Source organism: Trichechus manatus, unplaced genomic scaffold (assembly GCF_000243295.1).
Source record: "Trichechus manatus latirostris isolate Lorelei unplaced genomic scaffold, TriManLat1.0 scaffold00007, whole genome shotgun sequence".
Lineage (NCBI taxonomy): Eukaryota > Metazoa > Chordata > Mammalia > Sirenia > Trichechidae > Trichechus > Trichechus manatus.
Window position 1 is genome coordinate 29476267 of NW_004443943.1, and position 14526 is coordinate 29490792.

At 44.3% G+C, this 14526-nt stretch overlaps 1 protein-coding gene across 3 annotated transcripts in view; it reads left to right on the plus strand.

Annotated features, from left to right (window-relative positions):
* Positions 1-9177: 9177 nt before the first annotated feature.
* Positions 9178-14526, plus strand: part of CNNM2 (cyclin and CBS domain divalent metal cation transport mediator 2) — a 157475-nt gene continuing 152126 nt past the window's right edge. For 2 of the 3 annotated variants that reach the window (XM_004370093.1, XM_004370094.1), the window contains exon 1: positions 9178-10961. In XM_004370093.1, coding sequence (XP_004370150.1) covers positions 9341-10961 — 1621 coding nt within the window. In that variant the 5' untranslated portion in view covers positions 9178-9340. The remainder of the gene's footprint in view (positions 10962-14526) is intronic. The other variant, XM_023741098.1, reaches the window with a different exon arrangement.

Genomic DNA, 14526 nt, shown 5'->3' on the forward strand with positions numbered 1-14526 from the left:
GAAGTTTTCACAGGGTGGCTCAAGAAGACAAAGTAAAGTATTATAAGGAAATATGCAAAGACCTGGAATTAGAAAACAAAAAGGGAAGAACATGCTTGGCATTTCTCAAGCTGAAAGAACTGAAGAAAAAAATGAAGCTTTGAGTTGCAATATTGAAGGATTCTACAGGGAAAACATTAAACAACGCAGGAAGCATCAAAAGAAGATGGAAGGAATACACAGAGTTACTGTACCAAAAAGAATAGGTTGACGTTCAACCATTTCAGGAGGTAGCATGTGATCAAGAACCAATGGTACTGAAGGAAGAAGTCCAAGCTGCACTGAAGGCATTGGCAAAAATCAAGGCTCCAGGAATTGATGGAATACCAATTGAGATGTTTCAACAAATGGATGCAGCGCTGGAGGTGCTCACTTGTCTATGCCAAGAAATCTGGAAGCAGTAATCTGGCCAATCGACTGGAAGAAATCCATATTTGTACCCATTCCAAAGAAGGGTGATCCAACAGAATGCGGATGTTGAACTATATCGTTAATATTACACACAAGTAAAATTTTGCTGAAGAGAGAGAAAATGTTGGAACTGCCCTGAATAATAGTAGATGCCAGTGTTGATCAAACCCACTTCTCTAAACTGCCTGGATTGCATCCTAATCCTTGAAATTAGTCTGTCAGGATATTCAAATCTTCTGGTCGGAACAAAAACAAAAACAATGCTGGTTGATAAACGATGTTGAAGATTTTTACGGCAGAATCACAAACATCACTGTTACAGTGCTTTCTAATAACATCTATAGGAAAAGTCAGATGCTCTAGCTTTCTTTTTGTAATGGAAACTCTTACCCCTATAAATCCTCCAAGCTCCTACAGATGTTTCCAGAAATCTCTGTTGCAACAACGTGTGATCAGAACCAAGTTACAGGGATGAAGATAATTGTTATTTTGGAAAATATATGCTTCTTCATCTCTTGCAAGGAGAAAGTTTCACCTAAATGCTTAAGACTGCTTAGAAGATACATTTTAAGAGGTGCACTAATTAGGTAGTTAATTTATAGAAAAATTGCCTGATTAGCATCTGAACACATTTTCAGCTCAGGCAATTTATTTATATGTAAGTACACATACATTTTTAAATGCAGCTCCCCTAACAGCTACTTATTCTATTTTGTGAAGGGATTATATTTTTTTGATAAAGGAAGATCTCGGTTAAATATATTTTGTGAACCCTTGTTGAGGCATATTAAAAGATACCAATATTACTGTACAGTTAATTTTTTTTTTTTGCTGAAGATCATTCAAAAGCAGTTGCAGCAGTACATCGACAGGGAACTGCCGGAAATTCAAGCCGGATTCAGAAGAGGACATGGAACAAGGGATATCATTGCTGATGTCAGACAGATTTTGCTGAAAGCAGAGAATACCAGAAAGATGTTTACCTGTGTTTGGTTAACTGTGCAGAGGCATTTGGGAATTCCAGAACACTTAACTGTATTCATGAGGAACCTGTACATAAACCAAGAGGCAGTCATTCGAATAGAACAAGGGGATAGTATGTGGTTTGAAGTCAGGTAGGTTGTGCGTCAGGGTTGTATCCTTTCACCATACTAATTCAATCTGTATGCTGATCAAATAATTCAAGAAACTGGACTATATGAAGAAGAATATGGCATCAGGATTGGTGGAAGACTCATTAACAACCTGTGATACGCAGATAACACAACTTTGTTTGTTGAAAGCACAGAGGACTTGAAGCACTTACTGATGAAGATCAAAGTCTACAGCCTACATATGGATTACACCTCAACATAGAGAGAACAAAAATCCTCACAACTGGACCAATAAGCAACATCATGATACACAGAGAAAAGATCAAAGTTGTAAAGGATTTCATTTTACTTGGATCCATAATCAACGCCCATGGAAGCAGCAGTCAAGAAATCAAATGACATATTGCATTGGGCAAATCTGCTGCAAAAGACCTCTTTAAGGTGTTAAAAAGCAAAGATGTCACTTTAAGGACTAAGGTGTGCCTGACCCAAGCCATGATCTTTTCAATCATCTCTTAAGCATGAGAAAGCTGGACAATGAATAAGGAAGACCGAAGAAGAATTGATGTCTTTGAATTATGGTGTTGGTGAAGAATATTGTATATACCATGGACTGCAAGAAGAACAAACAAATCTGCCTCGGAAGGAGTACAGCCAGAATGCTCCTTAGAAGCAGGGATGCCAAGACCTCGTCTCACACACTTTGGACATGTTATCGGGAGGGACCAATTCCTGGAGAGGGGCATCATGCTTGCTAAAGTAGAGGGTAAGTGAAAAAGAGGAAGACCCTCAACGAGATGGACTGACACAGGGTTGCAACAGTGGGCTCAAGCATAACAGCAACTGTGAGGATGGTACAGGACTGGGTAGTGTTTCGTCCTGTTGTACATAGGGTCACTGTGAGTCAGAACCAACTCGACCAAACCTAACAAAAATGTATGTTTATTATAGGTCAAAGTTTTTGAAAGTTTAAAAATATCTATCAGTAGGTGACCTATAAACAGGAGTCCAGGCCAACCTGGGAAACCTGATGTTTGCTCTAAGATTCACAATTACTACAGAGACTACAGCAGCAGCAGCAGCTATGGTCCACCTGTGGATTTCTTAAACAGAAGGTGTGGTGTCCTATCTTGGTTTTCTGGGAGTTCCTGTGGCAATGAATAGTTATCTGTTTCTTTGTCCTACATGTGCCTAGAGAAGTGGTGTATCCCTTAGTCCTAATTGTGAAGGTCAGTCCAGATGATACATGAGAAAGTGCTTGGCCATCTGTGAAGGCTTGTGTCTACTTTGAGTAGCAGGAGTTCTCTTAACCCCTTAATCAGCAGGGCCCAGCATCACTGCACTGGTATCTGTCAGGTTAATCTTCCTATAATACAGTTCTTCCATTTAAAACTTTTTATAGGTCCTGGCTGCCTACAGAACGAACCCTGGTGTCACAGTGGTTAAGTGCTAGGCTGCTAAGCAAAAGGTGGGTGGTTTGAACTCACCAGCTGCTCTATGGGAGAAAGATGTGACAGTCTGCTTCTGTAATGATTACAGCCTTGGAAACCCTATGGGGCAGTTCTACTCTGTCCTATAGGGTCACTACAAGTTGGAATCAACTCAATGGCAATGGGTAGGGGTGACTACAGAATGAAATCTAAACTCTTAAACTTGGCATTCAAGGCCCAGCACAAACTGACCCCAACCAACTTTCTGACATTATTCCTGCTGTTCTTCTTTGTAGGCCAGAGAGCCAAATTCAGCTACATTTTGTTTCAAAAATGCTGCTCCCTTTCCAGCCTCACCTCACACTTTTCTTTCCGTTAGAGTATTTTTTTCCTTTTCCCTCTCAGTCCCTTCTGGACTAGCTCTTCGTAAAAATGGCATGGGGGCAGTGTTTGACCTCCTCCAACTTCACAAGGGGGAAGGAGAACCAAGACCAGCAGCACAAGGCTGACTCCCATGAGATGGAGGTCAGACAAGCCTGCTCTCTTGGTTATCTCTACAAATTCTGACACCATTTGTTCTTTCCACACACTGGCCACACAGAACTCACAAACCATACTTACAACCATGGGGCTTATTAGGGAAGCAACAGTTACAATTCAGGCTCAAGAACACTCAGGATATAGTTCTTCCATCAGCCTCTCCCCAGCTGTGCTCACAGACACGCTTCTCCCTGGCCCTGAGTCTCTGCCCAAAGGCGCTCAGCTTTCTCTCTTCATGGGCTGGGAAGCCCACCACACCGTCTCCTGCTGCCAGGTCTCGCCTTCCTTGGTGGTGGTAGGCTCCTCCTCTGCTCTGGAATTGGCTCTCTTTTAAGGCAAAACTGACCAATCCCCTTGGTAGGCCACAATTACCCTATCACACAATCACCTGGATGGGAGTTACAAGACCATGGCTAGAAACACAACACACAAAAGTAATTAATCACACCACACTCTTATATCTGCTTATCTAAAACCTACCTAATCTCCTTGTTACTAAGTTTCTGAGGTAACCTCTGATTCAAGAATGTAGCTTCACCATACCCAGCACACTGTCTGGAACTTACTACATACACAATATATTTAAGTTGAATAAATGAATAAATAAAAGAAGGGGGGAGAAAAGAAATGGGGTGGGAAATAAAACACAAAACTTGTATTTAAAATTTAAAGAGGAAACAGTTAATGTGGCGTTAATAAATGGGGAGAAATCTTCAGTTTAGTGATTTTTAAAAATAAAACAAATACAATAGATATCTCAGAGGAACTAAAAATAGGAGCAGAATTTTTTCCACTGGGATCTGACGTTGTTTTTCTATGCATGGGGATTATTGGAATAGAATTTTTAGCTCCAGTTTCAGAGGATGTGGAAACAAGACTTAGGGAATGAACTCAGCTGGTATGGGAAACCTGGTATTTTTACGACTAGAGTAAACCAAAAAAAAAAAAAAAAAAAAAAAACCAAACCTGTTGCAGTCGAGTGGATTCCGTCTCCTAGCAACCCTATAGGACAGAATAGAACTGCCCCATAGAGTTTCCAAGGAGCGCCTGGTGGATTTGAACTGCCAACCTTTTGGTTAGCGCAAAATGCTTAACTACTGTCACCAGGGTTTCCGTGACTAGAGTAGTAATCAATAAACTAGAGCACTGGTGCCAGATGTATGCAGGTTTGAAATCTAAGGGAGAACTCAGAATTGGACATTCAGGATCTGTTCTTTGTCCTGCAGTTCCATCCTCTTGTCAGAGTCTTCCTTATCTCCCTCCTCTTGATCACTCTCCCAAATGTGGTTTTTAAATTTTGATTTTTGAATAGGCAATATTTACGTGGTTCAAAATTTAAAAGCTATGGAAGTGAAAGGTTTTCCCTATAGTCATGACCTGTGTTGAGTGTTATTTATAGTCACAGTGATCAGAAGCTTTCTTATGCCTTTGTTCAAGGCTGAGATGGAAGCTGGGATGGAGAGGAAGAGACAGAACAAACATTCTATAAGATTTGAGAAAATGCCACAGCTCCAGTGCCTGGCACACAGTAGGCTTTTAGCTGCAGAAACATTCTTCTCTGACTAGTGGAGAAGGACCAAGGAGGAAGGGGAGGGAAGGAGTGGGTGACAGCTAGTGCTCAGGAGACCCGTTAGGGCCTTGCCTTTGGAGATTAGGAAAAGCCAGTCCTGGGGAGAAGAGTGCCAGGATGTGAGATGCTCTCGAGCTCCCAAGGCCAGGCCTCGGTGGGATAGAGCACCTTCAGGGAGAAGGAGGAAACTGGGTGTCCCTGCAGAGCTGAAAAGGGGAAGAGGCGACCCGTAATGGGCTGGTGGAGAACGCCAGAGGGGCACTGGGGAAGGGCAGCCCACTGGGTGGCTCCCCTCTCATTACTTCCCATTCAAGCATCTGAGGGCCCAAGACTCGGAATTCTCTGGAAGGGTGGCACCCAGGGAGCATGGGCCCTTATCAAGGGAGGAAGTTTTCTTCACAACTATGTCAAAAAGCCACATTTTTCTTTCTTTCCCAGTAACTGTGTCCAGAAAATATCTAGAAAAGGAAGAAAATGGGAGAGCCCAAAACAAAAAGCCCTAAAAGTTCTCTAAAGGAGGTAAATGGCATCACTGGCTTTGTTTTATTTTTTTGCTAACTGTTGTGACAAATACTCTTTTTAGCTAAAAGTTCTATATATTTAAACAAGTGGGCAGTGTTGCTTCTGAGAAATCCCTCTCAGGGCAAATAGATTTGATTCTTCGCAAAATTTGGGTAACTCCAGCATTTGCTTAATTCCTGTTTTTCCTCAAAGACCTTGTGCTTTGGTGTGATTAAAATTTCACTCAGCTTGCTTACTTTGGACCCATCATCAGGAAAGACCAATCATTAGAAAAGGACATCATGGTTGGTAAAGCAGAGGGTCAGAAAAAATGGGGAACCCTCAGTGAGATGGATTGACACAACAGCTGAAACAATGGATTCAAACATACTAACAATTATGAAGATGGCATAGGACGAAGCAATGTTTCATTCTATTATACATAAGGTAGCTATGAGTCGGAGCCGACTTGATGGCATCTAATAACAACAACATTGAAGCAATTACTTTTGAATACTTTTCTACGACTAGGTAATTTTCTGGGAAAAAAAATCTCTATAAACTCAGAGCTTTATGTTGAAAAACAAATGTGTAGACAGCCATTTGGTGTTTTACCTGTAATCTTTAAAAGAAAGTCTTCTAGAGACTTTTTGCTCTAGATGTAGTACCTTCCCAAGTCCCTGAAACTGCATACTTAGGAGCTTATGCTTTGTAGATGAGAGAATTTAACAGTCACCCTTCCCCTTTGGAGTGTCCAGTAAAGGACTCTGGCAAGAGAGGGTTAGGTAGGGAAGGCATTTACTAGGTTTGGACTTTATCGAAATGACTTGCTCAAGTTGAGACAAAGTCAGGACCTAACTAGGATTAGACATCTGCAGCAACCATTCAGCACTCTCTATTCATGGAGGCAAAATATGGGCAGAATTCAGGGTTTTGTTGACCACCCCCTCCCCCACCAGGATTTCAAGAGATCCTTAGACGTATGTGTGGATTTTGCCTTCTGTTCATACAGATAGACAGGTTGGGAAGCCCCCAGAAGTCACCATAGCCTCTATCAGCAGCCCCTTATGAAACAGGAAACATGAAGATCTGTCTAGGCATCTAGATTGCTCTGTGTGTCTTGGGTGTACATGAAGAATATGACCTCTCCCCAGGATAAACATTATTCAGTCATTCCTTGTGTAAGTTCAGCTTGGTTTATTTTATATTGTAAATTGGCTTGGCAGGTCCCTGCGACATTTTTATTATGAAGTCCTGAATTTCTAACTTGCTTCTAAATTGCTGAATGCCACACTTCCCTGACTGTTCTTTCTCTGAAATGCACAGGAAATGTCTGTAGGTTTGGCAAGCTCTTCCCCCCCCCCCCCCCCCCTTCTCCATACTCCTATTCTGAAAGTGTTCATTCAGCATTTGAGAGCCTTGAATCATCCTCCCTCTTGGCTCCCTTAAACACACTTGTCCTCACTCTAAAGAAGGTAAAATGGTTTCATTTCCAATCAGCTGACTTAGGACCATGTCTATCTTTAACCTTTGTCAGATGTTCCTAAATATCCCATCTTTTTTCCCCTAAACTTCAATAATGCCACTCTTACAAACATGTGCCAAGTCTGTGAATCAGGTTTTCTTCATCTGAACTTCTTTTTCAAACATAGTAGTATGAAAATTAGGGATGGCAGAAGCAAGGCTAGAAACTGAAGGGAAATTATTTGAAATAATTGGAACATAAATTCTTTCATTTCTTTAATGTTGACCAATATTGTTTTGAATGCCTACCATTGTTCTAGGCCCTGGTGATACAGCAGTGAACAAGACAACATCTTTGTCCTCAGGGAGTTTATGTTCTAGTGGAAGGAGACAGACAATAAACCAAATTAATAATTTATATAGTATATTAGAAAGTGATCTTTGCTTTGAAGATAAAAAAGCAGACACGGAGTATAGGGAGTATAGCTTGCAAGCTTAAAATAAGATGGCTTTAGAGTAAAGGAGGTGAACTAGCAGGCTATGTTGCCATCTGGGGGAAGAGACTTCCAGGCATAGAAAACAAACAGCAAGTGCAAAGGCATCCCCGGAGTGATTGAGAAACAGCTGGAAGAGCATGTTTGGAGCAGCAGGTGATGAGGTGAGAGAAGTAAGAGGAGGGAGCAGACCCTTAGGACCTTGTCCGATACTGTAGGTACTCTAGCTTTTACTGTGATGACGTGCGAAGCCACTGGACGGTTTCAAACACAGGAGCGAAAGGATGTCATTTAACAAGACCACCCTGGATGCTGGATCGAGGAGAGTACCGGGCAGGTGTAGAAGAGGAGAGGCCACTGCAATCATCCCTACCAGAAATTAATCAGAAATGTTTGTTTACAAAAAGGGAAGAAAATGTTCTTGCAGAATATTAAAAAAAAACAAGAACAAAAACAGGGAGTGATTATTTTTTGGATGTTTACGTTGGGAGAAAAAGATCAATTTGGCAGCTACTCTGCTGCTGTGTCTCCCCCAGACGCAGTGGGCCTGGGAGTCACGGGGAGCTAGGTCTTCGTTGTTTTTTCCAGAGGGAACTATGAACCTTAGCAAGGTTTGGTCATTGTGACTGAAAGGCGCCTTTATGGGCTGCCTTGAGATGTCTGTCCCTTCTCATTTCCCAAACTTGCCAGGGTGCTTATTAAAAATAGATTTCTGGCCCTTTCCCCTTTAGTAAGTATGGGATGGGATCCAGGGAATATGTACTTTTATCAGGAATGAGGTGATTCTTATGACTAGGAAGTTTGGGAAACTGCCCCACTCTTAACTTCCCAGTCCTTTTGGGGTTTGCGTTGGACCTGGAAAGCTTTGCTGGGCGCCCGTACCGCCGGCAGGTGGCCCCACTTGACCGCGAGCGGCGGAACTCGCGCGTCCAGGCAGGGGGAAGAAAGGCGCGAGCAGAGCCGGTCCGCCGCGGTGCAAGGGCCACCGGACTGCCGCATATCCCGGGAGGAGCTGCATACACAGATGGTGGAAGGGGGCGCGCAGGGTCGCGGCCGGTGCCCTGGCTTAATTTGGGACTTACGTGCGCCTTAAACGGTCCCTAGTGAAATCAGCTTCTCGGGCACCGGGGGCAGGAAGGCGCATCCGCTCTGCACCGGCAGTAAGTATTGGGTGGCCAGCAACGGGGTGCAGCGAGAAAGCGCGACCTCGCACAGCAGGGCATCAGTCCCACCAGGCCTGCAGCAGGCGCGAGGATCTACTACTGGGTCTCCTCAGAGAGCGCCAGCCCGGTTGACGGCTTCTTTTCATTGGCAACTGGACCAGAGGCCCCGCCCCCTTTCTACAGCTCTAATTTCTGACTGGCTATCGGGCTCTGACTGGCCACACCTCCTCCCCTCGCACATACACAAGAGTCACGCGCCTTTCAGTTGGAAACTTGGCGTGCTGAGGGGGACTGTGGCAACTCATTTCCCCACCCACTTACCTTGCCATTGGTCCGCGGCGCCACTCACGGCCACGCCCCCATTCCTGCCCCCTGGCTGGGTGGGCGGGCACCCGCTCGTGATTGGCTCGCGGGCCTGCCTTTCGTGGAAGCGGCTGGTCCTCCTCTCCCTCCCTCTCCCCCTCCCACGAACCTAGGGGTTCCTCAGCTGGCCGAGGCCGAGTCAGTCTCAGTCAGGGAGGCGGACCGCTGAGCACTGGGTGCGGACGCTCCATTGCAGTCTCGCCCAGGGCCCGGTGTCTGCGCTCGCGCCGCCGGGTGGGAAGGATGAAGCCGCAGCTGGAGCAGCCACCCCATGATTGGCTGTGGCGCTGGTGAACCCGAAGTAAAGATGGCGGGCGGGCAGGCAGCCGCCGCACTGCCCACTTGGAAGATGGCGGCGCGCCGCAGCCTCAGCGCCCGCGGCCGGGGGGTCCTGCAGGCAGCGGCGGGGCGGCTGCTGCCGCTGCTACTGCTGAGCTGCTGGTGCGGCGGGGGTGGCTGCGCAGCGGCGAGCGAGAACGAGGAGACGGTGATCATCGGGTTGAGGCTGGAGGACACGAACGACGTGTCGTTCATGGAAGGGGGGGCGCTGCGGGTGAGCGAGCGGACCCGGGTCAAACTGCGGGTTTACGGGCAGAACATCAACAACGAGACGTGGTCCCGCATTGCCTTCACCGAGCACGAGCGGCGGCGCCACAGCCCGGGCGACCGCGGGCTGGGTGGCCCCGCGCCGCCAGAGCCGGACAGCGGCCCCCAGCGCTGCGGCATCCGCACCTCAGACATCATCATTTTGCCCCACATCATCCTCAACCGCCGCACCTCGGGCATCATCGAGATCGAGATAAAACCGCTGCGCAAGATGGAGAAGAGCAAGTCCTATTACCTGTGCACGTCGCTCTCCACGCCAGCCCTGGGCGCCGGCAGCTCGGGGTCAGCCGGGGGCGCCGTCGGGGGCAAGGGCGGCTCCGGGGTGGCCGGGCTCCCGCCGCCCCCGTGGGCTGAGACCACCTGGATTTACCATGATGGCGAGGACACCAAGATGATCGTGGGCGAGGAGAAGAAGTTTCTGCTACCTTTCTGGCTGCAGGTGATCTTCATCTCGCTGTTGCTGTGCCTGTCGGGCATGTTCAGCGGCCTCAACCTGGGACTCATGGCCCTGGACCCAATGGAGCTGCGCATCGTGCAGAACTGCGGCACCGAGAAGGAGAAAAATTACGCCAAGCGCATCGAGCCCGTGCGCCGGCAGGGCAACTACCTGCTGTGCTCGCTGCTGCTGGGCAACGTGCTGGTCAACACCACGCTTACCATCCTGCTCGATGACATCGCGGGCTCCGGCCTCGTGGCGGTGGTGGTCTCCACCATCGGCATCGTCATTTTCGGGGAGATCGTGCCCCAGGCCATCTGCTCCCGGCACGGCCTGGCCGTAGGCGCCAACACCATCTTCCTCACCAAGTTTTTCATGATGATGACCTTCCCCGCTTCTTACCCGGTCAGCAAGCTGCTGGACTGCGTCCTGGGTCAGGAGATAGGCACAGTCTATAACCGGGAAAAACTGCTGGAGATGCTCCGAGTCACCGACCCTTACAACGACCTCGTCAAAGAGGAGCTGAACATCATCCAAGGGGCGCTGGAGCTCCGCACCAAGACAGTGGAGGACGTGATGACTCCGCTCCGGGACTGCTTCATGATCACTGGCGAGGCCATCCTGGACTTCAATACCATGTCGGAGATCATGGAGAGCGGCTACACTCGCATTCCAGTGTTTGAGGGGGAGCGCTCCAATATCGTGGACCTCCTCTTTGTCAAAGACTTGGCCTTTGTGGACCCAGATGACTGTACTCCCCTGAAAACCATCACCAAATTTTATAACCACCCCTTGCATTTTGTTTTCAACGACACCAAGTTGGACGCTATGCTGGAGGAATTTAAGAAAGGTGGGAAATTTTGATATCTTTCATTGGCTTGCTCTTTCCTCTTTCCATCTTCCTCCCTACTTGAGTCCTCTACCCTCAGACCAACCCCCCAAGGCGAGTTGACCGGAATTTCTCCTTCTCTTTCTTCATTGTAAATTTGAAAGGTTGGCGTGGATTTGGGGACGGATTGAACTAGTAAGCGCTCCTGAGTTCTTTAAAAGCATAGGACTGCCATCACTTGCCTGTTTTTTCTTCCGTATCAAAAAGCAGGCAGCGTAATTGCTGTGCATGATACTTCTTTTTTCCCTTGGGTGTCTCAGGTTTTGAGAGGTCTGCTGCATTTATTACCTGCGTTCTGAGTGGGTAGGTGAAAGTAGGGGCCGGCTAATACCATGCGATGCCATTTGGTTGACCTGCTCTAACCGCAGGCTTTTGGAACATTTAAATAGTTTTTCTAAACCTAGTACACTCATTTTCCTTGTCCTTAAACCTCTACACTGACGTTGTTTCAAAGATTGGACGTGCATTTTCTATTGCTTCTGTTCCTGGTTGTCTGGGGACGTGTGGGAACGATTTGACATCTGTCGTTGGGGGTGGGGGAGGTGGGGTAAGGTGAGTACCACCAAAACAATTCACTCATTCGGGTGTGACTTGCCTTAGCTGGAAAAGAGATTTTTAAAAATTAAGGTTAGTTGTTAATATATAATTTGGAAGCTACTGTATCTTGTTTAACTTGCTTTATTATTTGTTTAAATTTACCTGAAACAGCATTTTGCAAACCAAGGGTGGTTTTGGCAGAACCCTTCAGCTTTTAACAATGGGATAAATCCCTTAATTAATGATGGTTTATTTATTTCTTGAGTCATTTCAGTCTAAAAGTGTTCTTTTTAACCTTGATCACCTGGTCAACTGAAGTATGTATCAAGTCAACTGTGGTTGTTCTAGGGTATTTAACAGGGAAGGGAAGTGCAGAGTCTGATTTGCTCACCTTTCTTGCATTGTGCTGTTTTTTGTTTTGTTTTTTTTGCCGTGTGACGATCAGGTGAATAACAACTCATGCTATTATTACTGAAATTCTGCTGTTAAAAAGTCCCCAATAAATAGCTAGCGTTATTTGAAAACCAAGGGATGCTGAGGCTTTAAAAATTGTTATGATGCTAGTGCATGTCCATGTACTGAAGTGTGTATGTAACTTAATGACCTGATGGTCCGTTAAAACTAAGTTTTCCTTCTTCAGATAGATTTTTTATCACCGATAATGACCTCCTCTGTGCAGAAGGCCATGTGTACCTGGTGACAGCTCAGTGGATGTAATGAGCCGAACATACTCATAGTGTGTGGTTGCCCTAATTCCATTTTTCTGGCTGGATAGTGTCCTGTCTTGAACAGATCACACTGCAGTAATTTTCAGATAAAGGAATTGAGCAGAATATGCTTTGGAGGTTGGTAATTTGCATGTAAAAACAGAATGAGATTGTTCTGGATTCTTAAGCAGTAAAAAGAAAATGTCCATTTTCTCTAGGTGACAAAGCTGCTTTTGGGAGTGTCATTATTCTTTGATTGCTAAGTTGTTAATGAGAACATCTAGCCAGTCTCCCTTCTTCGTTAATTTTGCAGTAATATCTATAATACAGAAAGCTATACAGAATGCTTGAAAGTGCCTCTGAAGTACTTAATTTTCTTTCAATTGCTAAGTTCCTAGTATTGATACAGACAATTCATTGTATGTTTTTTTATTATTCGGAATTTTTGCACACATAATGATGGATTGATAACACTAGTTTGTACTCCCTACTGAAGTCTTTTCTTCACTTCCGTTTTTTTTTCTTTCAGAATTCTGTTATTTACCTTACTACTCATTAATCATGTCTGTATGCAAAATATCAAAATTTGCATTATTTTGAAATTTGTTTTTAGTTGTCCTGGAACAATTTTCTGTGGTTGATTTATTTTCATGAGGAACCTTTTTTCTCCCAAAATTAAGTGTCTTGTTAACAGTATTTTCTTTGAAATCTATCCTTTAAATAATTGAATTACTAATATTTTCCTGTGAACTCTAGAAAAATAGTACTCTACAAGATTTTATTTTTGTTATTAATAAGAATGATATATTTGGTTTCAAAGATAGTACAGGGTAAAGTCACATTCAAGCTAGTGGCATATTCAGAATAGCAGCACAGACTATTGGGTACAAATGGGAAATTTAAGCCGTTATCTTAAAAGGATGGAATTCATTACTTAAACTATAGGCATAACTGATATTTCACTTTCTCTTTCTTGGATTTTTATTTGATAGGTTTGATCACTTTAACCTTACTAACAGCTGTATTAGTTCTTTTTCATGTGTGAGTTGGAATATTTCACCTGATTTTTTTTCTTCTTTATTTTCTAATTCATTTATGAAATAATGCGGATGGTCAACCTTCTATTGTTTTTCTCCATTGAATAATAGCATGTGCGATGGTTTAAAGGCTTTTTCTTCCTCTTCTCTCTTTCTGCTAACTTTTCCATTTCCAGAAAACAAAAACAAAAATAAATTCTATAATACCCCCTGTAACTCCTCCAAACTGATAAGATCACCAATTCAGATCTCATTGAAAATTAACCTTCCTAATTTAGAATGTATTGAATCTATTTCTGTATATATGCCACACAGCCAGTTCTGACTTATGGTGACCCCATGTGTTACAGAGCAGAACTGCACTTTGTAGGGTTTTCAAGGCTGTGACCTTTTGGAAATGGAAGCCTTTCTCCTGAGTTGTCTCTGGGTAGATTGCAACTGCCAACCTTTGGGTTAGTAGTCAAGCACTTAACCGTTTGTGCCACCCAGGGTCTCTGTTTATGCTGTTGTTGTTAAGTGCTGTTGAGTTGATTCCAACTCATAGCAGCCCAGTGTGACACAGTAGAACTGCGCGTAGGGTTTTCTAGGCTGTAATCTTTGTGGGAGCAGATTGCCAGGTCTTTTCTCCCGCGCAGCCACTTGGTGGGTTCAAACTGCCAACCTTTTGGTTAGCAGACGAACGCTTAACCATTGTGCCACCAGGACTCCTTTTTCTGTACATAGCTGTACATAATTAATCTGAGTTATTCTTTGCTGAGGAGGGGGGAATAGAAAGATTTTCCAATATGGAAAGAAATGAAAAGCTACCTTTGTAAAAGTATATGTGCATATCTTCTTTCTAATAATTAGAACTTTTTGCCTGACTACCGGAAGACTTTAGCTAACCTTTAGGTTGGAAGACAGTAATTATGTTAATTTTACAATTAGCATATTGCTATTATTGTTGTTGTTATTTACTTGTTCAGGTACTGGCTGAGTGCTTTACATGAATTACCTTGTTTAAATCTCACAACGACTGAATGAGGTATTATCTCCAATTTACAAATGAGGGAATTGAGGCTTAGGTTAAATGATTTGTTAAAGGTCATGTAGCAAGTTATGGATTTGGGGCTTTAACTCAGGTATGTCTGACACCAGAGCTTGAACTGTTTTTTTTTTTTTTTTAATTTTTGTAATTAAATTGAAGTTTAAATTTCAAGTTAGTCTTCCATACAAAATTTTTTTTTTTTTTACATACATTGTTAT